We start from the raw sequence: 23,123 nt of genomic DNA on the forward strand, positions 1-23,123 counted from the left end.
GCTAGCTGTGTGGTGGCATACGTCTGTAATCCCAGCACTTGGGAGGCAGAGGCAGGCGGATCTCTGAGTTCAAGGCCAGCTTGGTCTACAAAGCCCATTCCAGGGCAGCCAGGGCTATACAGAGAAACCCTCTCTTGGAGGGGAGAAAAAGGCTGTACTGTCCTGTGGCCTCATAGACCCATGGCTGTGACTGCAAAGGTCTACCAACCCACAGCTCTCCGGCCTTATTTTTGCTCTAGGGGACAGTGTCTCAAAAAGTGACATCCCTGACGGACAGCTACGTGGACCAGGTCTCCTCGGGCTCAGTCTTCAGCGGTAAGTTCTTGATGTCCCTAAAGCCTAGTAGGAAGCAGCAGGGAGGCCAAACACTGAGCATGACCTTGGGCTCTGTCCTGCTTTGACTCTGCAAGTGACTCTTGAGTTAGGCGTAACAGCCTCAGCCTCACAAGGGATGTGGTAAAAATGAGGGGACAGTGCCTAGCACAGGGCAGGGACCGCTCACCCGCGGGCCCTTCTCAGGTGTTACCACTTCCTGCTTCTCCTTCCGAGGCCTGTCCTTTTTCTCTCTGTTTGTAGTATGTCCCTGAACTGAGCCACACCTCAGCATGTCCAGTGGGTTCTGACTCCCAATTTTGCTGTCACCAGCCAAGAGAGGACGAAAGGGCAAAGCAGGAAGCTGCTCCCCAGAACCCCTGGGGTGGGGTGGCAGCAACACAGAAGGCTCCTGGGTGCAAGGTGGCAGATGAGTCCCCCTCCCAACAGGCCCTGAGCCAGCCTGTGCCCGACAGCTCATGACAGGCCTGGCCCTGGCCCTGGCCCTGGCCCCAGGAAGTGACTCTTAGGTCAACTAGGGGGAGTGGAGCCTAGAGCACAGCGGGGCAGCGGTTAGCTGCATAGCAAGGGATGGAGCAGAGCTCGGAGGCCTGTGAGAGAACAAGGCTGGGGAGAGGTAGGAGAGGTGACGATGGGCTGCTTGTCACCCCGTGGCCCAGGAACATTGAGACGGTGGGCCTGGTGGGAGCTGGTAGGCCTCAGGGCTACTGGCTGGAGGGGGCCTAGAAGGCCCCTCTGCCCAGAGCTGCCTGGAGAGGCCAATGGCTGCTCTTGGCACATTTTCCCAGTTTTAAGCATCAGCACATCAGGCTTCGAGGTGTCAACCAGTCAGGAATACAGGAGCACTTCCAACACGGCGCCCTCCCAGTCCTCACTGGCAAAGCCCCAGTCCTCAGAGCCCAGGAAGAAAATAGGGCACCGAGGCCTGAGCAGGGGCTCCAAGGCCACCCAGGCCGCAGAGTACCTAAACCCTCCCAGCGGCCAAAGGTGCAACTCCAGCAAGGCAGAGGCTCCCCAAGGCCCAAAGCCAAAGCCCAGGAAGACAGAGGCTCCCCAGAGCCCGCGCTCCAGCACAACAGAAGTCACCAGGGTCAAAAAGCCTAGCAAGACCAGGGCTGCCCTGAGCCCCGGGCAGAGGCTCAGAAGATCCAGGGCTGTCGGCGCCCACAGCTTGAAGCCCAAGGCCCACGGCAACAGCCAGAAACAAACAAAGAGGTCGAGCCGGACCCACCTTTTCCAAGACAGCAGTGGGAGCCTGACCAGTACCAATGAGTCCCAGGACCGGCCTCCAGAGCCCAGCAAGGATGACCCCTCAAGCTGGAGTGAGAGCCCAGCAACGAGCTCCAGCAGGAGTGGTAATCTCCTGGAACAGAACCTACAACTCAGTAAATCCAAGGTGTCCCAGGAGTCGGAGGATTCACCACAACTCAGTAAATCCAAGATGTCCCAGGAGTCGGAGGATTCGCCACAACTCAGTAAATCCATGATGTCCCAGGAGTCGGAGGATACGCCCACCCCTTAGCCACAGTGCTGCTTCCTGAAAGAGCGGATGGAGCCCTTGCTGAGAACAGACTGCAGCAGAGCTGTCTCCTCCCGGGACAGTAGGAAACCCCGGGCTGCGCTCTAACCCACAGCTACGTTTATTATCCCTGTTTGCTTCTTGTACAAAATTAAAAACTTTGGAATCCAGGCCCAGGTGGCCGCTTGAGTCCCTCCGCTTGGTGAAACTGTGAGACGCGAACCTGGCCTTGCGGAATTTCCAGGCCCAGCCACAGGCTGTAGGCTGAGACCTGGGTATAAGGAGGCAGGCAAGGCGTGCGGGTAAAAGCCCCTACATGGGAGCAGCCATGCGGCTTCGTCCCTGAGTTGCAGTTCACAGTGAGAACTGAGAAGGCTGAGGCTACAGACAATGGCAAGGCTATGACGTTCTAGGGACCCAGGAATTCCCCCGGCAAAGATGCCTTCCAGGCTTTTCTTGACTTTAACTTTGTGCTCGGGATCCCATTGCCAGCCAGCTTAGGAAAGATTCCTCCAGGAGACACCCCGGCCTTTCTTGTTCTGTCTATGCAGAAGAGGCACTGGCACCACCTGGGGCTCTCAGAGGAAAAATGTGACTCGGGAGGCCACTGTCTTGCAGCCATTAGAGGAGAAGAGCAGTTCCTCCTCAGGGAAGTAGGTGGTACTGTCCAGCACGGCCTGGACTACCTCCTCTCGGGGCTCCAGGCCCAGCTGAGCCAGTTCATTGAGTACACAGTGGCGCACGTGATGCCGCTGGAGTGGGAGGAAGGGCACCACAGCATCCAGCAGGTGTTCCTCCATTATGCCAGACTGCCAGAAGCCATCTGCAGGAAGAGCAGGCAGGCACAGAAGCGAAGGTGAGTTTTCAAGTCGGAAGTTCATGCCCCCGAGGGGTAGTGGTGGGGTAGTGCAAGCTACGGGGCTGGGGGCTGTGTGTTCAGGTCACAGGACCAGGTGTGCAGAGGCCTGGGCAAAGAACTACAGCGCAGTGGGCAATGCTTCAGAATTAGGCGTCCAGCCCACTGAGATGACATGTGAAGGCCCTGCCAGGATTGGTCCCTGAGCCAACTTACGATGACGGTTGTCCAGCACAGCTCGGGAGACTGCTGGCTCCAGCTCCTGCAGGCTGATTTCCTCCCTGTCCCTGCGGCTGCGCCATGCCTCCAGGGCCACCTGGTTGATCTGCTCACCACCAGTATTGCTGGAACACAAGAACCCAGTGAGGGATTAGAGGGTCATACTTAACATGACTGAGAGGAAGCAAAGTGGCCCATTTCCTTCTCCTCCCTAGGTCCTGTGACAAACAAGTCACTGCACATGTATGTATGTATGTATGTATATGTGTGTATATATATATATATATATATATATATATATATATATATATATATATATATATATATACACGCATGCTGTGCACTTTATGGTGTGTGTGTGTGTGTGTGTGTGTGTGTGCAGGGTCTTGCTTCAACATGGAAGCCATCCTCCTCCGTCACCTCTCACAATACTGGGATTACTTGTGCCACTGCACTCAGGCTACAAAGTCCTTTTTGTGTCCTTTAACTAGCTTTCTCAGGAGGACAGGGGGATTAACACTGGCCTGGCTTCAGAAACAGAGCACAGAGCTCAGAGAGGCTCAACAGTTTTGCTTAAAGAGTCACAGTTTGAAAACGGCTGGGGTAGAAGGTGAGGACACTGGTTCCTTTCTTACGAGCCTGTGTCTTCTTAGCTGCCAAAGAGCGATAACTGTTGACCAGGCAGAGGTCACAGGGATTGTACACGGCAGCCAGGATCTAGGACTCAGAGCCCAGAAGGGTTTTGAGAATGTCAAAGGGAAAAGACAGCCACCTCAAATGACAGCCACCAGGGATTGTATGAGGAGCTGGGAGAGCCTACAGTGGGCTCCTCACACAACAGTCCGTCTCCCACAGTACCTGCTGGCAATGGGGGTGGGCTCTACCTGATAAAGATGAAAATGGCTTTGCGATAATTGGTCCCATACACAACCCAAGAGGGGCCCAGGAAGGGCTGCAGGACTTCCATCAGGCCAGGGGGCAGCTTGTCCATCTCATCGAAGAGGAAGAGAGAGCGGCCACAGGCAGTGAGGTTCCCCTGGACCCAGCTCTTGAGCTCCTTCTGTGTGGGTGGAGACAGGAGTTCCAAAGGAGTCCAAAGACACTCCCCCCACAACCCCAAACTTCTTTCCAAGCCAAGAAAAATCCCCAGAGAGAGATGATCTACGTTCCCAGAGAGCACCGACCCCTTGAGACACGTGGTAAAGAGAGTCCAGAAAGGTGCAGACACTTGTCCAAGGTCACACAGCCAGTCAGCAGAACAGGGACACAAATCCATGAGCCCCAGCTGTCTGTGCAGGGCGGCTAGTGACGTGTATGAGAGGGCGGTTGAACCTGCCCCGCGGTGTCGACAGCTAAGCTCAGCAACAGTGGGAATCAGAGCCAGCAGTCACCGGGGAGGGTTTCCTAAGCCTAACGGGGGAGGATAATACAGACACAGGTACTCTGTAATATCTGCCCTGTGTAATCCCCACATCTCCCACAAAGTCTCTGATCCACGGGCACCAGTACTGCCGCCTCCCCCGAATCACAGACAGCCAGCTTCTCCACCACAGCATGCATGGCAGGCTCTGTCCCCAAAAGCATGGCTGAGCCTCTGGACTGGGGCTGAGAGAAGGGACCCAGGACGCACCCAGCATTACCTTGTACTGCTCAGTGCGGCTGGGGTGCGGGAAGTGGATGATGGGGGAGAAGTGGTGCACGTGAGGGCTGCGGAAGCCACCCTGGAAGAGATACTGTGCCAGCAGGGAGCTAACGTAGGACTTTCCGGTGCCTGTCCAGCCGTGCAGGGAAAGGACCAGTGGCTTTCTCGGGGCTGGGTCCTGTACAAAGGCCTTCAGTGACTTTACCACCAGGGCCTTGGCCAAATGCTGGCCAGCTAGGTGTCGAGCCAGGTCACATTCCAGACCTAAGGGCCACAGAAGGACTGTGTGTCAAGGCAGGTGACAAGCCTGTTGACTCATGCCTGCAATCTCAGCACTTGAGAGGCTGAGACAGCAACGTCTCTGCTAATCAAAGTCAAGTCTCGGCTTAGAGTGAGTTCCAACAGGCCTTTAATCCCAGCCCTTGGGAGGCAGAGGCAGGCCGACCTCTGTGAGTCCCAGGCCAAGCAGGGCTAAACGGTGAGACCCTGTCTCCAAAAAGAAAGAAAGAAGAAAGGTGTGGAGAGATGGCTCAGTGGTTAAGAGCACTGGTTGCTCTTGAAGAGGACACAGGTTTGATTTGTGCCACCCACATGGTACAACTATCTGTAACTCCAGTTCCAGAGGTGTCAACACTTCCTTCTAACTTCCATGAGCACATGGTACACACATATACTTGCAGGAAAAATACATAATAAATATTAAAAATATATATCAATCAATCAATCAGCGGGGCATGGTGGGGTAAAACCCTTAATCCCAGCACTCAGGAGGCTGAGCCAAGTGGATCTCTGTGAGTTTGAGATCAGCCTAGTCTACATAGTGAGTTCCAGAACAGCCAGAGATATGTTGAGAGACCCCGTCTCAAACCAAAAAATCAAGGCAGAGGTTCGAAGGAAGGCAAGTCAGAGACCTCTGGGAAACTTGTCCCATCGACAGATAAGGAGCAGCCACCTCCGAGAGCCCACGCGGCAGCGCCCCCTCGAGGCGGTTCTCCGGATTGCACCAGCCCCAAGTGGGCGCCTGCCGTCCACAGGTGCAGCCCGACCTCGGTTGGTTTCTCCCCCGGTGACAACTCGGCTCAAGGGAGGCTAACCGGGCGCCCCGCTGTCAAAGGCCTCTCTCTACCATGCACCCCCAAACCCTCGCCTCAGGTTCGTGCCGGTTTCCCGCCCCTGCGAGCTCCCAGCTGCCCGCCCCTCCCTCCCGGCTCCCACCCCTCACCGGGCAAGTCCGGCCTGAAGTCGCACTCGCAGAACGAGCCGAAGCTGCAGCGCAGAGAACCCACGTCCCAGGAGGTGGCGGCGGCCAAGGCCAGCCCGAGCAGCCCGAGGATCGAGCCCCAGGGCTGGCAGCCGTGCCTAGCCACCGCCATCCGGTTGAGGCCCGATTTCGGTGAGAGGCCGCCCACCGCCTGAACCTGGGAACTACAGCTCCCGGTGTGCACCGCTCCGCGGCAGCCACGCCCATTGCCTACAACTCCCGGCTCCCCTCTTTTGCGTCTCCGACAGTACCACAAAAAGGCCTCCTGGGGGAGCCCGCGAACCGCCCAATCCGAGACGGCGCAGCGTTTCCACGGACACGGGTAAATACGCGCTCCCCCCTACCCCCCACACCCCTTACCTCAGAAAGAATAAAGGATTGTTAAGAGGATGACGCAACAACAACTTGTACGGAATATTACATTCCTGAGCGCCTTTTCCAAGCTCTTTTTAAAAATTTATGTGACAAAGAGTGCTCACAACAGCTTTTTGAGAGCATCAGCCTGCCAGTGGTGGGTGCTTTACATGTCCTGTTATGTATGTAAAAGACAGCGTCTGTTATATATCCAGGGGTGGTGGTATTCAATGAGAAATGGTCACAAAAATTTTTTTGGCTCAGAAAATAGAAGGCCTGTGAGATGGGCAAAGACACTTGCCACTAATCCTAAAGACCCGAGTTCAATCCCCAGAGCCTGCCTGGTGGAATCAATCCTGCAAATTGGCCCTCTGACCTCTACACATGAATACACACACACACACACACACACACACACACACACACACACACACTAAATATTAAACTAAAAGGCATCAGAAGCCTAAGTAATTCAAAAAAGTGGTGTTTGTTTTGGTTTTTGGAGGCAGGGTTTCTCTGTGTGGCCTTGGCTGTCCTAGAATCGCTTTGTAGACCAGGCTGGCCTCAAACTCACAGTGATCTGCCTGCCTCTGCCTCCTGAGTGCTGGGATTAAAGGCGTGCGCCACCACACCCAGTAATTTTTCCCTTTCATCCTCCCATCTCTCTCTTTTTGAGATAAAGTGTACCCCTGCTGTTCTGGCACTCAATCTGTAGACCAGCCTGACCTCAACTCAGAAATCTGCCTGCCTTTGCCTCCTGGGTGCTGGGATTAAAGGCATGTGCCACAAATGCCTAGCCCCTTCTTTCTCTTTTCTTTTTTTAATATTTATTTATTTATTATCTATACAGTGTTCAGCCTGCATGTACACCTGCTTGCCAGAAGAGGGCACCAGATCACATTATAGATGGTTGTGAGCCACCATGTGGTTGCTGAGCATTGAACTCAGGAGCTCTGGAAAAGCAGTCAGTGCTCTTAACCGCTGAGCCATCTCTCCAGCCCCTTAACTTTTAATTTAATTTTATTTGTATGGGTGTATTGCCTGCATACCACATGTCCGCCTGGTACCCAAGGAGGCCAGAAGAGGGCATCCAGTCCCCTGGGCCTGGAGTTACAGATTATGATCCACCATAAGGGTGCTGGGAATTGAACCTCGGTCCTTTGGAAGATCAACCACTCAGCCACCTCTCCAGGACCCTAGACTTCTAAAAGCCCCTTCACCCCAAACTCTGGGCTTCTTGTATATGGGGGTGGGGTGGGGGCTATGGTTTCTCTGGCCAGGCCCTACTGCTTGCACTGGCTTGGACTGACTGTCTTCTCTGCTACTTCCTGAGCTTATGAAGGTCAGGGAGTGGCTTCTTGTTGGTGTAACCGTGGCTCCCCTTATAATCTGGAAAGTCTTTGGTGCTAACCAGGTATTGGTTGAGGGTTTTCACCATTCACCTAAAGAAAGGGCTTCTTTCTACCCAGACAGAAGAAAGAGTCATTTAAAGTTTATTATATGAAAGAGACAGCATGACTTCTGTACATGTATTTACAGTCAGACTTATTTACAGTAAGATGGAGGCCGTGGCATCTCTAGGCATAGATGCCTGGTGAAAGGAAACGGGGTGGGGAGCCTCCCATGGCTCAAAGACAGGGAACCTCGGCAAAATGGGGACCAGCAAAAGCTGGTGGGAGGAACAGAAGCCCCTGTCGTTTTGGAAGGGAGACTTGGCAGGCGTGTGATGGAAGGCGGGTGGAGCTCAGAGTCCATTTAGGACTCTGGAAGTGCAAGGGAGAACCTGGATTTGGACCCAGAACATTCTTGGGCTGATCACAGTGTCCCTGTGGTGCTCCGGGGGGAAAGTCCAGAGGCCCCTCTGCCCCCAATGCTGCCCGCAGCTGCAGAGAGGCAAGGTCTCCGGGGTCACAGCTCACTAGAGCGAATGGCAGGTTCCAGCTTGTGGGACAAGGCAGTGAGGACTTTGTCAAACTTCTCATAGCGCCGGGCCTGGCTGCTGTTGGCACCCTGGCTGCCCCAGAGGAGACGCATCTGGAACTCTGTGCTGAACACTTCCAGGAGCTCTGGGCGGGGCTGGAACCCTGCAGGGTGGAAAGACATGGTCAGGGTCTCTTCGCGTCCTTCAGGGCTCTGCTCCTAGGGCTCTTTCCCGGGACCCAACAAAATGTATTGAAGATCATGACCTTGCAGGTAGCATCTAGTCTTTCTTCAACTGTTTCCAACTTAACGATTTTGAAATGACTAGACGAATAATCTGTGTCTGCGCATGTGCGTGTGGGCGGTGCCAGGACCCAGGGCTTTGAACCTCAGCACCCTTGAAAGGCAAAATACTCCTGTAGGTTTAGGGGGAGATCGCAAAAGACCTTTCTTGTATTTTTGTCAGTTTCTTTTCTTTCTCTCTTTCTGCCTGCCTGCCTTTTTTTGTTTGTTTGTTTTTGTTCGTTCGTTCGTTCGTTTGTTTGTTTTGAGACCGGATCTCTCTGTGTAGACCTACCTGTCCTGGAATTCACTCTGTAGATCAGGTTGGCCTGGAACTCACAGCGATCCACCTGCCTCTGCCTCCCCGAGTACTGGGATTAGAGGTGTGCACCACCACACCCGATCTAAATCTCTGTTTTAATTATTGTTACTTTTTTGGAGACAATCTCCCTATGTAGCCCTGGCTGGCTTGGAACTTCCTATGTAGACCAGGCTGGCCTTGAACTCAGAGAACTGCCTGCACTTGCAGGCTGGCCTTGAATTTGGTATGCAGTTGAACCCCGTTGCTCTTGCCTCTATCTGAGTCCTAGGGTTGCGGCAGCTCACAACTCCCAGTCTATGCAGTGTATTCAGCCCTGGCGACTGAGTCCAGGGCTTTGTGGCTAAGCACCTCCCTTACCTACTAAGCCACATCCCCAGCCCTCCAGGGTTTTTGTGGTTTAAATAAGGCACAAAGCAGTAAAAGAGCCATTGTTTGAAGCCACTTTCTCTGCTCCTCTCCCAGAATTCTATGTTCCCCCAGCCAAGGCTTCCTAAAGACAGGCAGGTCTGTCGTCATCCTGGGCCTTGGCTGGGGCACCTTGCAAACAGCTATGGAAAGACAGCGGCTCCGCTTCCCAGAGAACAGTGAGGTCACAGTTGGTTGGAACACACGGCAAAGGTGTTCAGTGTCTCTCAGCCCACCTCACTGAATAAATGAGCGACAAGATGGAAGGGGATATAGAAGCTAGGAGTCAGAACGGAGGAGTGGAAAATGTCGATGGATGCTTGGTGAAAGGAAGCATGCGCAGAAGGAGATGGGAGGGACCCCAGGGACCCCAGGATGCTCGGTGACAGCCACTCACCCTGCAGCTTGACCTCAGCGTTGGTGTGGTAGACACCCCCATGGTGTGCCACAGTGCGGGCGGCCTCCAGGTGGGCTAGCACAACCTCCACGCCGTGCTCTGTGCTGCCCCAGGGTTCGGGACCCTCGGCCGGGGCGGAGTCACACTCCAGCAGAGTAATGAACGGCAGCACGTGGGGAAACGTGGTGTTGCTCAGCGGCGGGCCTTCTGTGGAGAGGGGAAGCAAGCACTTAGACCTGAAGGCCCTGCCACCCACGACAGCCCCAGAGATGCCTGAGGCCACCTGGGACAGTCCCTTCTTACCCTAGACGTGACACGGCATACATGGCTACCCCAGTGAAGCAGTGTCAGGCTTTCAAGCTCACCAGCCCAGAAGAGTCTTGGGCAACCCACAGGCTGACACCTCATATCAAGATGGGGACATGGGGTACCTTTGCCTTCGTTGAGGCTCTTGAGGAAAGGCTTGAGTTTCTTCTCATACAGAATGGCACCCTCCGTGTGTCGCTGCCTCAGGGTCACCCATGTCTGCTCCAGCCTTGAAATCTGGAGAGACCAGACTGTAAGAGACTGGCCGAGGAAGGAGCCCCCCCAGAGCAGCTGACCACAGGCCACCCCCACTGAATGATGCGGTGTCGGGAATGACGTTAACTGTTTTTCATATGTCGCCCGTGAAGCCAGTGCAACACATTTTTACAAATCCTAAATCTCAGCTTTGGGCTGTGTGACCTCACCAGGTTACTGCTCTGCCTCTGTAAAATAGGACAATATGCCCCTACCCAGATCTAGCCAACGGTCAGAACATTCTCCACAGTTGAGTGGAGAGTGGGATATGACTTTCCTATGTACCCTGGTGCCTCACATTTGACCATGTCCCATGGAGGGGGAGACCTGGTGGCACTCAGAGGAAGGACAGCAGGTTGCCAAGAAGAGACTTGATACCCTATGAGCATATACAGGGGGAGGTAATCCCCCTCAGGAACAGTCATGGGGAGGGGAATAATGGGAAAATGGGCGGGGGAAGAATGGGAGGATACAAGGGATGGGATAAACATTGAGATGTAACAAGAATAAATTAATAAAAATATTTTTTTTTAAAGTAAAAAAAAAAAAAAAAGAGGACAATATGGGGAAACCTCCCTCTTGAGGTTCATCTGGGGGATCAGTGCTGGTAAAGCAAACTCATCAGATGATAGGTACTGTACATCTTATTTTGAAGCAGGGGGTCATGTATGGAATTTCTGCTTCCCAAGTTCTGAGATTACAGCCCAATTTATGTAGTGCTGGGGACCAAATTCATGCTCAGCTCACTCTATTAGCTGAGTGGCAACATTAAAAAAAAAAAAAAAAAAAAAAAAGCCAGGCGTGGCGGCACAAGTCTTTACTCCCAGCACTCAGAAGGCAGAGGCAGGTGGATCTCTGAATTCAAGGCCAGCCTGGTCTACAAAGTGAGTCCAGGACAGTCAAGGCTACACAGTCTTAAAAAACCAAAACATATATATATATATATATATTACATATGTATTCGATGTGTATGTGTGTGTGTGCGCCTTAGTGTATGTATTGCATCATGTACACCCAAGTGCCTGTGGAGACTAGAAGAGGGAGTCGGAGTCATCGCAGGTTGCCAGCTGCTTGACATCGGGCACCAGGAACGCACCCTGGGTCCTCTAGCAAGAACAGTATGCGCTCTTAAAGGCGGAGCCATCTCTCCAGCGCTCCCGCCCCACCAAACACACCGTACATTCTCTAAACTCAATGTTTCTTTTTTTTTCCTCTTACAGTTGGGGAAACAGAGGCCCAGGGCAGGGATCTGAACTTAACATCTGGGAGAACTAGGCTCTCCTGGCTAGTCTTTCACAGAGGGCGCCTAGAAACTCCGGAAGCTCTTCTGTTTTCCAAGGACAGTCTTCCCCAGGGAACGCAACCCCAGCCTCTTGTACACAGCCTAGTGGATGCCCCAGAACCCCGCATTACCTGAGCCATCTCCAGGGCGCCCATGACCGCGGCGAAGCTGAACATGTTGCCCATCGTGCCCCGCAGCTCCGCCGCCAGCTGGATAGTCTTATGCAGCAGCGCAGCCCGCTCCTCCGCGGAGCCTGTGCAGCCCAGGATATCCACCGCCAGCATGATGGACATGGTGTGGAACCTGTGAGAGGGGTCGGATCAGAGGGGGCGTGACACATGGCGGGGCGGAGCCCTGATGCTGTCTGGCTTAAGATGTTAAGCCGGAAGCTGGTTTCTCGAAGCCGGTCTCGGGGACTAAGGGGCGCAGCCAGAGTGACAAGCAAGGCGAAGGGAGCCCAGTTGGACAATATACGTTAGGGGCAAGATCGGGATGCCCGGAGGAGAAGCTTGATCAGGGAAATCCAAAGGGCAGAGTTTTAGAGTGAACACTGTGGACCGTAGTGGTGGGCGGGGCCAAGGTTGATGGCCATTGGCATACGAGAGGAGAAACCGATCAATATACTGCAGTCTTTGGGTAATTAGGTTGCCTTTGGGCCGAATACCAAGGGGCTGCGATTGGCTAATCGGATGAGAGGAGCAGTCAGAAGCCTTCGGACAGGCGTAAGGTAGCCGTGGGCTGGTGCACACCTTACCTTTCCAGCAGGTCTAGTCTTAGCTGCCGGCCATGGGGGAGGGTGAGCAGCTCCATGCCCCAGCGGACTCCCATTAGGGTCTGCATCTCCTTGGTAACGCCCAGTATCCTAGCAACCTGCAAAGACGCCCAAAGGGCTGATTAATTTCCTGTCAGGGTTGGCCCAAGCCATCTGGGAGTCAGAGCTTCATCTAAGAGGGTCGCCTGACAGAGGGGCGGGCGTGGGGGGGGGGCAGGGTTTGAATCCCAGCTCCACTGGGAATGTGGAACAAGTGATTTCCACATTTTGAGTGAGCCTCAGTTTCCCCATCTGGGGGAAAATGGGGAGTGGGGAAATGCCCATAGGCGTGTGCCATGTTAAATACTCAAGATTAAAATTTAAGATGCCACTGGGCGGGGTGGCGCATGCCTATAATCCCAGCACTCAGGAGGCAGAGGCAGGCTTGTTTCTGTGAGTTCGAGGACAGCCTGGTCTACAAAACGAGTCCAGGACAGCCAAGGCTAAACAGAGAGACCCTGTCTCGAAAAACAAACAAACAGAGCCAGGGCGGCATTATCCCAAATTCACAAGCCTAGGAAGAGAATGGACTTGGCCAAGGGCACACACTTGGACCTACAACCCAGTTTCTCCCTCTTCTCGCCCAGCAACATCTCTCCGGGTCTCTTTTCTTACTTCCTGATTTCTCAGACCAGCGTACATTCCCAAAATACAGAGTGAGAAATAGGTACGGAAAGAGCTGTGGCTCTTAGCGGGAGTCACATTGGAACCTTGACAGGTTGTGGCCCAGAGAACGTTTTGTTAGTTGTCCACCAGGGGGTGTGGGGGCGGGGGCCCAGATTTTTCTCTTCCTCAAACCAGAAGTTGACTTTCTATAGGCTGGAACCAGAACGGTCTCTAAGTTACCCCCCCCAAAACATCAGCCCTTATTCCAAACCAACATCTGGAGGCTGTAGAAATATCTTGGTTTTCACTTCTTAAAAGAAGAAAATTGGGCTGGAGAGAGGGCTCAGCAGACAAGAGCACTGGCTGCTCTTCCAAAGGAACCGAGGTTCAATTCCCAGCACCCACATGGCAGCTCCGAACCCCCTGGAACTCCAGTTCCAGGGGATCCGACTCCCTCACACAGACATATATGCAGGCAAAACAGCAATGTATATTTAAAAAAATGATGATGATGATGAAGAAGAAAAGTGGCAGGGGTGTCGTTGCACACTTTTAATCCCAGCACTAGAAGGCAGAGGGCAGGCGGATCTCTGTGAGTTCAAGGCTAGCCTGGTCTAAAAAGCTAGTTCCAGCCCAGCCAAGACTACATAGTGAGACTCTAACAAAACAAAGCAAAACAATCTAAAAGAAAAAAAAAATGGAGGCTGACATGCCATATGACCAGCCCAGAGTCCCATAACCAAGAAAGGCACCTGTGATGTCTGAATCCAGGTCACTGGTGTCACTGTACTTGGGGAATTTGGAAGTCAGCCCTTCACCATCTTGACTCCTGACTCCAAAGCCAGAAGTTAGAAGCTCTTGTCCCCTCCTGACACATTCCTAATACCTACCAGGCAGTCGACCTTGGTGACGTGTCGGGCCAGCGTCCGGGCATCCACCTCCGAGAGCAGTTCCTTGACCTTGCGCAGAAGGCCCACCTCCAGAGGCCGGTTCTCCTGGGGGATCAGCTTGGACTGGAAGGTAGCCAGATTGAAAGACGAGGTGGCTTCCACTACAGGGACTGTGAAGGTCTTGCCCCACTCCCCCTCAGAAACTCCATTTTCTGACAGTTCCTTTTGCCTCTCTCCAGAGCTCTTAGCCTTCCGGGGCGTCTCCCCCGCTGCCCACTCTCGGCTGCCACGGATGGGAGGCTGGAGCTGACAGTAGTGGCCAGAGTCCGGGTCACTGTAGCTGCTGAGCGACGGTGACGGCGAGGCCTTGCAGAGGCTGTGGGAAGGGCTTGCATGGGGGCCCTTGTCTGACTCCCCAGGAGGCTTTGGAGCACTTCCAGGACATAGCTGGGGTTCGCTGGAGCGGCGGGCGACTGGGGAGGCAGGCTGTGCTGTGGTAGAGGGGGCGGCAGGGGCAGCGTGGACACGGGTGACTATAGAGAGGAGAGAGAGACTAGTTATCTCAGCTACCCTTAAGAATGGGGTTTCCTCCCCTGTTCCCTCAAAGAACAGCCTCCATTTTGTGTATGGAGGTGATGCCCCGCCTCCCAGCATATGGAGGCGGGCTCTCTGTGGTACTCAGAGGTTCCGTGGACCAGTGGAACCTGCATGCCCGTGCCCAGAAGAGGCTGCAACATCATGAAGCCGCAGAGGTGGTCCAGGGAAGCTAAGCCTGCTGGAGTCTATTGTGCCCTGTGGAGCACCCAGTGAATCAGCACTAATGACTTACGGGGTGATGGGTGGAGGTGCCCAGAGCTGGTAAAGTGCTAAAGAGTTACTGACAACAGTAAGACCATCGATGAGAAGATGCCAGGCATGGTGGCACACATCGATAAACACAGCGCAGGGGAGACTGAGGTAGAAAGATGGTCTTGAGTTGGAGACCAGCCAGAGAACTACACACCAGCTTGAAGTACTTAAAGAGATCCTGCCTCAAAGATGGGGCGGATACATAGCTCAGCGGATAAAGGCCTTTGCCGCCAGGTCTAACAACCTAAGTTAGGTCCCACACAGTGGGACGAAAAAGCCAAAGGTCTGGGAAGTTGTCATTTGACCTCCACACATGTGCTGTGATCCATTCATGTCCCCAACACACCACACACAAACAAGGAATGTAAAAGAACTTAAAAAACAAAAAACAAAAAAAAAACCAAGAGCAGTAAACCAGGTGTGATAGCACACAACTGCAATTCTAGCCCTCAAGAGGTAAAGACAACCAGGTGTCTGTAAATTCAAGGCCAGCCTGGTGTGCATAGCAAGTTCCAAGCCAGCCAGAGCGATACAGTGAGACCCCGTCTCCAGAAAAAGAAAAAGAAAAAGTTGCATTCTAGGGTAATAAGGGCTTTTATGGTCTTCAAACTGGAGCTGAGAAAACAAAGGCCCAGAGAAGGTGAGACACTTGCCTGAGGTCACTCAGCTTGCAAGTGGCAGAGCTGGGGCTGAACTAGTTCGCCACCTAACTCTAATTTCACCTCATTGATAGAAATTGTCCCACTAAGCACTTCTAGTTAAAAAATAAACATAAGCTGGTCGTGGTGGCGCACGCCTTTAATCCCAACACTCACTCAAAGAGGCAGAGGCAGGCAGATCTTGAGTTTGAGGCCAGCCTGGTCTACAAAGCGAGTCCAGGACAGTCAGGGCTATACAGAGAATCCCTGTCTCAAAAAACATAAATAAATAAATAAAATAAAAATGATTCAGGGCTGGAGAGATGGCTTAGAGGTTAAGAGCACTGACTGCTGCTCTTCCAGAGTTCCTGAGTTCAATTCCCAGCAACTACATGATGGCTCACAACCATCTATAATGTGATCTGATGCCCTCTTCTGGTCTGCAGGTGTACATTTTTAAAAAATCTTTAAAAATGAAATAAACTGTTTCACATAAATGTGTTATTTTGAAAGCAAGGGTGTGCAATGATAAAGTTGGTGGCCTTAGGTTTAAGGGAAGACTTCTGGGGGCTCACTCAGAATGCTTCCCCCAGGCTAAGGCTTCCAGAATACTGCCCCTCTCACAATGCTTTGACTGCCTTGGGGGCAAGACATTCTGTTTAACAGTTTGGGGTTTGTTTTGCTTTGTTTTCATAAATAAATTGAGAGATATTTTTACTTTATTTGTATTTATAAGCAGAGAATACCATGATTTCAATTTTGTTATAAACTTTAAACTGCTTTAAATTTTTTTAAAAAAAAGAATAGTAAAGCATAGCCTGAGCTAGCCTGGTCTAAGCCCAAACTAGAACCTACAGATGCACTTGTTACCAGGGTCCTTGCTAAGGCAGCTGCAGTGGGAATTTTGTCTGCTGGGGCCAAGCACTACAGCATGAGTGCACATCACACCCTCACGTCTTGGCCCCGTGGTGACACGCTTGCACCTCCAGCAGGCTTCCTCCTTCCTGCCACTCACACTGAGAACCCATTTTGTGCCCACTGCCTGGCACCTGTGGGACCGCTATCAACTGGACCAGCGATTCTGCCAGAGGATTTTTCTAGCACATTCCTGAGGACACTGCTCCCAGCACAGTGGCAAAAAACAACAACAACAACAACAAAAAAAAACAAAAACAAAAAAAAACAAAACAAAAAAAAAACAAAAAACAAAAAAACGGACAGTTAACAGACGTTCCCCCACCAAAGACAGTAGCATTTCAAACTCTTCCCTCCCCATCCCCCTAACTTACCAGTGCTATACGCAGGGGAGCTGGGGCTCTCGGAGATAGGAGATAAGGGTGAGTGTAGATCTGGGATCTGGTCCATGCTGAGGGCACAGTTTCTGATGGAGTCCCGGGGATGGGGTAGTGAGGTGCTGTGGACAGAGATTCCATGAGCCCAGAGGTCAGAGATCAGAGGCCTTGACTTGCTGTAAGATCCCACTCCCCCACCCGCCGAACTTCAGAAGCGGGAAAAGGCCTGATTGCCAAGTTCAATATTTCAATGGACAAATACAAAAGGCAGAGAAGGAAGGGCCGGGCTAACATGTCATAGACTAGACTCCCCGGCCCTATCTTTCCCCTCACCCCTCTTGCTGGCCTTGCTCTCAGCTGATACACAGCAGCTCCGGACTCCCAGACACACCCCCAGTGGGCCGCCCTGACTCCCACAGACCCTGACCCTCGGGCACAGCCTTATCTGCTCCCACTTGCTTACTTTCTGGTCCCACCTCCCTCCCTCAATTACCTTGCTCTCCCTTTCTGTCCCTACCCAGAATTCTCTTCTCGCAGGACCAAAAGACACAGAGGCACAACTTGGGGGTACCTAGCTGAGCTAAAGCTGTTCAGGCTCCTCTGTGTCTCCCCTGTCCCTAGGAGAGTGTCCTAGGAAGAGGTCTGCAGGCCAAAACCCAGCATATCCTCATGGTCTCTGTAAATTACACCATGGACCCCACTCTCTGCATAGACAGCCTCTCACTAGTGCCATCGGCCAGAGCAAACCTGTGCTCCAGCCTCCGCACCAAAGCTCAACCTCCCAATCCTCTGCACAGAGCCTCGCTTAACTCAGGGAAGCTGGGCCTCCCCCCTTCCATCCCAGCGCCCTCATTAACTGACACCCCATTTCACAAGCTGGGGGAGTGGGGGACCTTGCTGACCTGTTGGGGCAGCCATCGCTGCTGCGGGTGACCTTGTCGGAGGTGAGTCCGTCAGTCATGGTAATGCTCCTTCTCTTCATGTGGCTGCCCTTGGGGCCTGAGGGGCTGGCTGGGCTGGCAGCCTTGTTGCCGCCCTGGCTCAGGCCATAGCTGGCCTCGAGGTAGCGCAGTGGGAAGGTGCGGTTGACAGGGCAATAGATGATGGCCCCACTCTGTTCAGACACAGCCTTCCGGCTGCCCACATGGTAGCGCACAAGGGCGGGCACGTGGTCGAAGCTCTCCTGCTCAAACAGGTACTGGATGTGGGTGTAGCTCTCGCCAGCCTTCACCACCACCTTGTTGATCTTGAAGTGCAAGGCCTGATTGTGCCAGCGACATGTGAGCACATAGTCCCCCAAGCTGGTGAGTGAGTCTCGAATGAGGAAGTCGCCATTGCGCTGTACCAGGGTCTCAGAGACCTACAGAAGGTACAGAGAAACTAAGTGTGGTGGCAAAAGAAAGCCAGAGTTGGGGGGGGAGAGGGTGGGGGGGCACACGGTGATTTTGAGCTGGGGACACCAAGACGGCATCTAGAGCACAGAGGACCTGGTTTAATTAGATAGCAGATATCTGAAGCTTACGGCCAGATTCCGAAGCGGAACCTCAGCCCAGGCCATGCATGGGTCAGCGCCATAGAGGCCCAGAAATGGCTGGAGGTGGCGCTTGAGGATGGACACAGGGGTGCGGTGACCGAAAATGCTGGAATCACTGAGAGATCAGAGACAGAAGTCTCAGACCCAGCCCCTGACCACCTGTGTTTCCGGGCATCTCTCCACTCTTACACTTCTTTGAAAGGGTTAAAATGCTCTGCACCCATCCGGGGCCAGCAGCCTCCAAGGCAGCTCCCACCTTAGCCATCTCTACATCTTTGATCCCCTGTGACCTCCCTCCTCAGCCCAGGTCTGTGACTTCACCAAATCACCTCATCCCAGATACTCAAGACTGAGTGGCCCCCAAATGGATGCTCTCTAACCAAATTCACATGAGGATGGATATAAACCAGAGATAACCAAATATAGTGAGAACAACATTGCTTGGGCTCGCAGCCACCGGTATCAGACATTCTACTTTACCTGCTCTCTCTCTCTCTCTCTCCTCACCTTCACAAGAGTCCCTCCAACTTGGGACAGGGGGCCTCACTATGTAGAGCACAACTGCCTTGGGAGGAGACAGTCTCTCTGTGCTACAGATGAGGATGCTGGGGCCAGAAGAGGGGATGTGACTCTTTCAGGGTCACACAATAAATGGTAAAGCTAAACCCCATCCTCGCCAATGAACAGGACAGAGAGTCTCCATGGACGGGCCGGGGTTGGCCGAGGCGTGGGTGGAAGGGTCTAGGGCTGAGATCCCTGCCTGGGGCCCCAGCTCACCTCGCGAGGGATGCGTCCGTGGTACCAGGCATGGCTTCGGAGGTCTGTGCTGCTGAGCTTCAGTTCTTCTTCCAGCTCCTTGTGCAATTTCTCTGGTGACGAGTCGAGAATGTACTTCTCCTTGGAGAACTGTATGGGGAATAGCAAGATCGGCGTCGGATTCCACGGCTCTTCTCTTTTGTATCTCTCATCCAGTCCCGCCCCAGGTCGTCTTCAATTAAACACGCGCCCTGTTGGATGGTCCACACCTATCCCAGCCAGAGTAAAATCTCACCACATTCTACCAGAATGCACGTTCGCGAGGGGAGGATGCAATGAAGCACAAATCAAGCCCTGTCCTCCCAGAAGCAGGCTAAGAGACTGCCCAGGCTCCTCCATCAGCACCACGGTGCTGGACAGCGGCAAAGAGCCCTCCCGAGTGCTCTCTAGGCGCCCCGGGATTAAGTTTATGAGGAGTGAGGGTCTAGACACTTCCTGGAAGATACCGCAGGACAAAAACCCACTAGAGACAGTAGGGCCATGTTGAAGGAAGGCCATCTACAGGACAGTCTGAGAGGCAGCGAGTGCCTGCGCCAACTAGCTGAACAGAAGAGGCTACTCTCAGGAACGTGGGGCCCAAAGACAGCCATAAATAGGGGCGCGGGCCTCACACGGACATCTTTACTGCCCACTCCAGTCCTCCAGGCCCCACCTCCCCCAGAATCTCAAGTGATCCTGCCAGACCAGAACCTGCAGCCCTGCAGGGGAGTCGAAGGTCACTCCGGGTAGTTAATGCCCAAGGATGTGCCTTCGTGGGCAGTTGTGGTTTTAGCAGGTACCAATCCCAGGCATCCTGTGGTCAGAGGAGAGTCCCATTGCCAGGCACACCCCAGCATAGAGGTAAGTCGACCCCATGTGAGCAGCCTGGCCTTCAGTAGAATGAGTGGGACCCCAGGATATACCTCACCTCACAGCTACTCTTGTCACTTTGCCAGTCCCTAAAGATGGCTGCTCCGAGACACACATTCCGGAACTGACCAGAAGTGTGTGGACAGGTAAGGCAAGGAGACAGAGTCTCTCCTGGATACTCCTGGAGTCTGGTAAGCCACTCCTCACACTATTTCAGACCTAAGCCCCACAATCCACACAGACTCCATCCTCATCTCCTCTGTTTCCCAGCAACCATGTTTCCAGCGATGGCTAGACTCTTCAACTTCATTCGTTCAACATGGATCAGCCTCACCTTGGGTCCTATGCTGGGGGCTGGAGCCCAAGGTAATCAGCATAGTCCACTGCCCTAGGGCAAGTCCATGCAGAACCCCCCACCATTCAATTCCAGATGCCTACATCTTCGGAGATGCAGTGTCCCTCTGCCTGGTCAGAAACTGAGGGAAAGCAGCAGGTGGAAAAGGGGTGAGCCAGGAAGAGCTGAGGCAGAGGTGGGCAGATGTCGGTCTATGGATGGTGGGTAAGTGGGGCAGGGCTGTGACGCCACCTGGAGGGGGAGGGGGACCACCCAGAAATCTCAGAGGAGTACAGTATGGCGTCAGCTGAGGCCCACAGTCCATGGCAGAGCAGCCCGAGGTCCTGGCCCAGATACACAGGAGTGTAAGGGAAGGAGGCTAAGGGGCCAGCCAAGCAGGATAGACACCAAGGAAAATTCTGGGAGGATGATGGGTCATTCTTTGAAAGGCAGCTAAGGCAGAACCAGGAACATATGGCAGTGAGCCGGAAACAGTGTGGGCTCTGAGAAGCCTTCGGAGTTCTGGAGACAGACAGTCGGAGTGGTCTGGCTGCACAAGGATAAGGCAGGGACCAGGGTTGGATGCTGCAAGGCCTCTGCCCACAACACAGCCGAAATCAATGCTCTCGCTGCAGGCAGATAGGGCTTGGCAAAGCCGACACTCAGGCCTTTTCAGACTCCCACACTTCTCCAAGAGGTCTCCTTATTCCTTAGGGTCATTGGTCTCCTTCCCTTTTACTCTGCCATACTTAAACCAGCCCAGGCCTCTCCCTTCGAATCACATAGGATTCTGGGAAAGAAAGGTGAGAGGGGCACATGGGAGTGGAACCTGTTCCCAGCCTTACACACACTCCACTCTCTGCTCCTAACAGCACACACTGAAACTCCCCTTCTTCAGCAAAGTAGAGGCAGGCTGCGTACTAAAGCATGTGGCCCCAAGACAGGACACTATGTGACCTTGGACCAGTCACTTCTCTTGGCTGGGCTTGAGTAGCTTCATCTGTAAAGGGTGCTAGAAACTGGCACCTCGTTTCCAGCCCTAATCAACGGTCAAAGTTGGGGGTGAAGGGGGCATTGGTCCTCCCACACACCCGGAGTGGGAAGCCCGAGGACCTCCTCCTCACCCTGGGCCTTGGGGTCCTTAGCTCCCAAGAGTGTGCGGGAGAGGTGGGGGGGGGGGGGGAGTAGGTGCGAATGCAGCATCCCTTTGCTCAGAGCACTGCGATTGGCCAGAAATGATCTCACCGCCTCCCGGCCTGCGTACGCCTGATTGGCCCGTGCGGGGATGCTGCGCTCCGCCGGCGGCGGGGCCGTCATTCAGGCGGGCTCGGAGCAAATGTGTGTGTGAGGTTGGGGGAGATCAGAGGTGAGGCGCCCCGCGTCTCCCAGGATGCCCCAGAGTCAAGAGTACGGAGAACCTCTGTCAGGGTCTCAGCTTCTTCCCATCAGGCGGCTTCCCACTACTTCCCTGACTCCCTTAGGTATCCCAACCCCTGGCACAGCCACCCCAGAGGATGCTCCGCAGAGAGGCGGGGTCCGGGTCCTCCCCTCCACCCCCTTCCGTTTAACCCTCGCACCGCCGCTGCTGGCTCCCGTGCTGCTGGGCCAGCTGGGATGGGAGACCTGCACCCCCAGCACCCCAAGTCCACTCAGATGGTAGAAGGGTGGCGACACCATGATGTCCGCAGCATGCCCTGCAGCATCCTGTTCACTCAGCCTGTAGACCCCAGCCCTGTGTGCCTAGTACAATAGGGAGCCAGGTGGCCCGGGGTCAGCATCAGGGACTCCAGAGGAGACTGGAGGAAGCCCACCTCCCAGTCTCAGTCCCAGATCCAACTCGCTACCATGTCTCCTGCAGTCCAGAGTCCGAGGAATGCCCCCTGTACCCGCGCCCCACGGAGCGCCCTGGGTACCCTGAGGTGAGCTGGGGCGACCCCGCCCCCTCCCTTCGCCCGGGGTACAGGCTGCGCGACCCTGTGGAGATGTTCTTGGACTGCGGTCCCCACCTCAGCGGCAGGGCGCAGTGACCCGGGTACCCGCGCCGCCCCCTCACCTGCACCTGCACCAGGGAGCCGCGGTAGAAGCAGCAGGCGGCGGCGGAAAGTGCACTCCACAGGCTGCAGCGCTCGGTCATGGTGCGTCCGGGAGACCCGGGTCCCCCGAGCGTACCGGGGCTAGCGGCCGAAGGGGCAGGGGCGCGGGACCGACCGGGCTGGGCACTGGCTGCGCGTGCCTCTCAGCGGCGCGATTACCTCATCGCCTGGTCGGGGGAGGAGCGGGGAGGCGGGGCAGGGAGACCCCACCCTCCAGCCAGCTGGGGAGGGAGGGGAACAAGGAGAGGGAGGGGAGGGGACCATTGTTCCTCCCTCCACCGCTACCCCATTCCCCTGTGCGGGTTCCCCAGGACCTGCCAAGAAGGATGGCATCCAGGGCAATGGGGTGGAGTAGGGACCCCGGGCAGGCGATGAGAGAGAGGTTCCTGCTTTCCCCGACTCTCGCACCCCTCCAGACCCTGAGCCCGCAAGGACTTTGAATTCAATTCGATCTAAAGCTACAAAAATCCCCGTGTTTAACCCAATCCTTTGTGGCTTCGGGTTTCTCATCTCTAATTGAGAATAGCAGGGTTAGACTGGTTGTCTCTGGCAGTGCCACGCTCAGAAGGCTGTTAGGGCGCCAAGTGCAGCTCACCTAGCCCTCTGACTCCTGGGGTTTCCCAGATGGGGCCCTTCTCTTTAAACCCCGACTGGCTTGTGTGGAGATGTCTGGAATACACGGTGGAGACCTGTATTGAACTTTGTGAGTGTCGCCAAGCTCAATCAAAAACAGTTGACAGGGGCAGATAATTATCAAGGAAAGACACTCTGGTATTTCCTAACTGGGTTATCACAAACCTGGATTTGGGGCTTCTTAGGGCTCACATAGCTGAGCATGCCTAGCAAGAGTTAGGCACTGAGTCCAACGCCCCCACAGAAGGAATCAAACAATCAAAATCTGGATTGGAAGGTTGGGGGTGTGATTTAGCTGCTAGAATGCTTGTTTGCCCAGCAAGTGCAGTCCCTGGCACTACAAAAATTGGATGTGAGGCACACATCTGTAATCTCAGCAGGTGAAAGCAGGAATATTACAAGTTCAAGGTCATCTCTGGCTACAT

General features: G+C 54.1%; 3 protein-coding genes across 4 annotated transcripts; 1 reads left to right on the forward strand and 2 right to left on the reverse strand.

Annotated features, from left to right (window-relative positions):
- Positions 1-964: 964 nt before the first annotated feature.
- On the forward strand, positions 965-1,855 carry LOC127206994 (tetratricopeptide repeat protein 16-like). The gene has a single exon (XM_051166289.1). The coding sequence runs from the start codon at positions 965-967 to the stop codon at positions 1,853-1,855; it is 891 nt and encodes a 296-aa protein (XP_051022246.1).
- A 410-nt stretch (positions 1,856-2,265) lies between these two features.
- Tor2a (torsin family 2 member A) lies at positions 2,266-6,001 on the reverse strand. Of its 2 annotated transcripts, none has more exons than XM_051166189.1 (5): positions 5,792-6,000; positions 4,568-4,833; positions 3,812-3,987; positions 2,925-3,052; positions 2,266-2,675 (listed from the first exon to the last, which is right to left on the reverse strand). In XM_051166189.1, exons 1-5 carry the CDS (start codon positions 5,940-5,942, stop codon positions 2,431-2,433), a joined length of 966 nt encoding a protein of 321 aa, XP_051022146.1. In that variant the 5' UTR covers positions 5,943-6,000; the 3' UTR covers positions 2,266-2,430. The 2 variants fall into 2 exon arrangements, with proteins under 2 accessions (XP_051022146.1, XP_051022147.1); XM_051166190.1 differs by having other exon boundaries at positions 2,573-2,675; positions 2,921-3,052; positions 5,792-6,001.
- A 1,459-nt stretch (positions 6,002-7,460) lies between these two features.
- On the reverse strand, positions 7,461-22,810 carry LOC127206872 (SH2 domain-containing protein 3C). Its single transcript, XM_051166168.1, has 10 exons — positions 22,026-22,810; positions 18,751-18,879; positions 17,342-17,799; positions 16,437-16,561; positions 13,661-14,193; positions 12,108-12,223; positions 11,485-11,656; positions 9,942-10,053; positions 9,511-9,717; positions 7,461-8,268 (listed from the first exon to the last, which is right to left on the reverse strand). The coding sequence occupies exons 1-10, from the start codon at positions 22,104-22,106 to the stop codon at positions 8,093-8,095; spliced, it is 2,109 nt and encodes a 702-aa protein (XP_051022125.1). The 5' UTR covers positions 22,107-22,810; the 3' UTR covers positions 7,461-8,092.
- Positions 22,811-23,123: the final 313 nt, after the last annotated feature.

This window comes from Acomys russatus, chromosome 24 (genome assembly GCF_903995435.1).
Source record: "Acomys russatus chromosome 24, mAcoRus1.1, whole genome shotgun sequence".
NCBI lineage: Eukaryota > Metazoa > Chordata > Mammalia > Rodentia > Muridae > Acomys > Acomys russatus.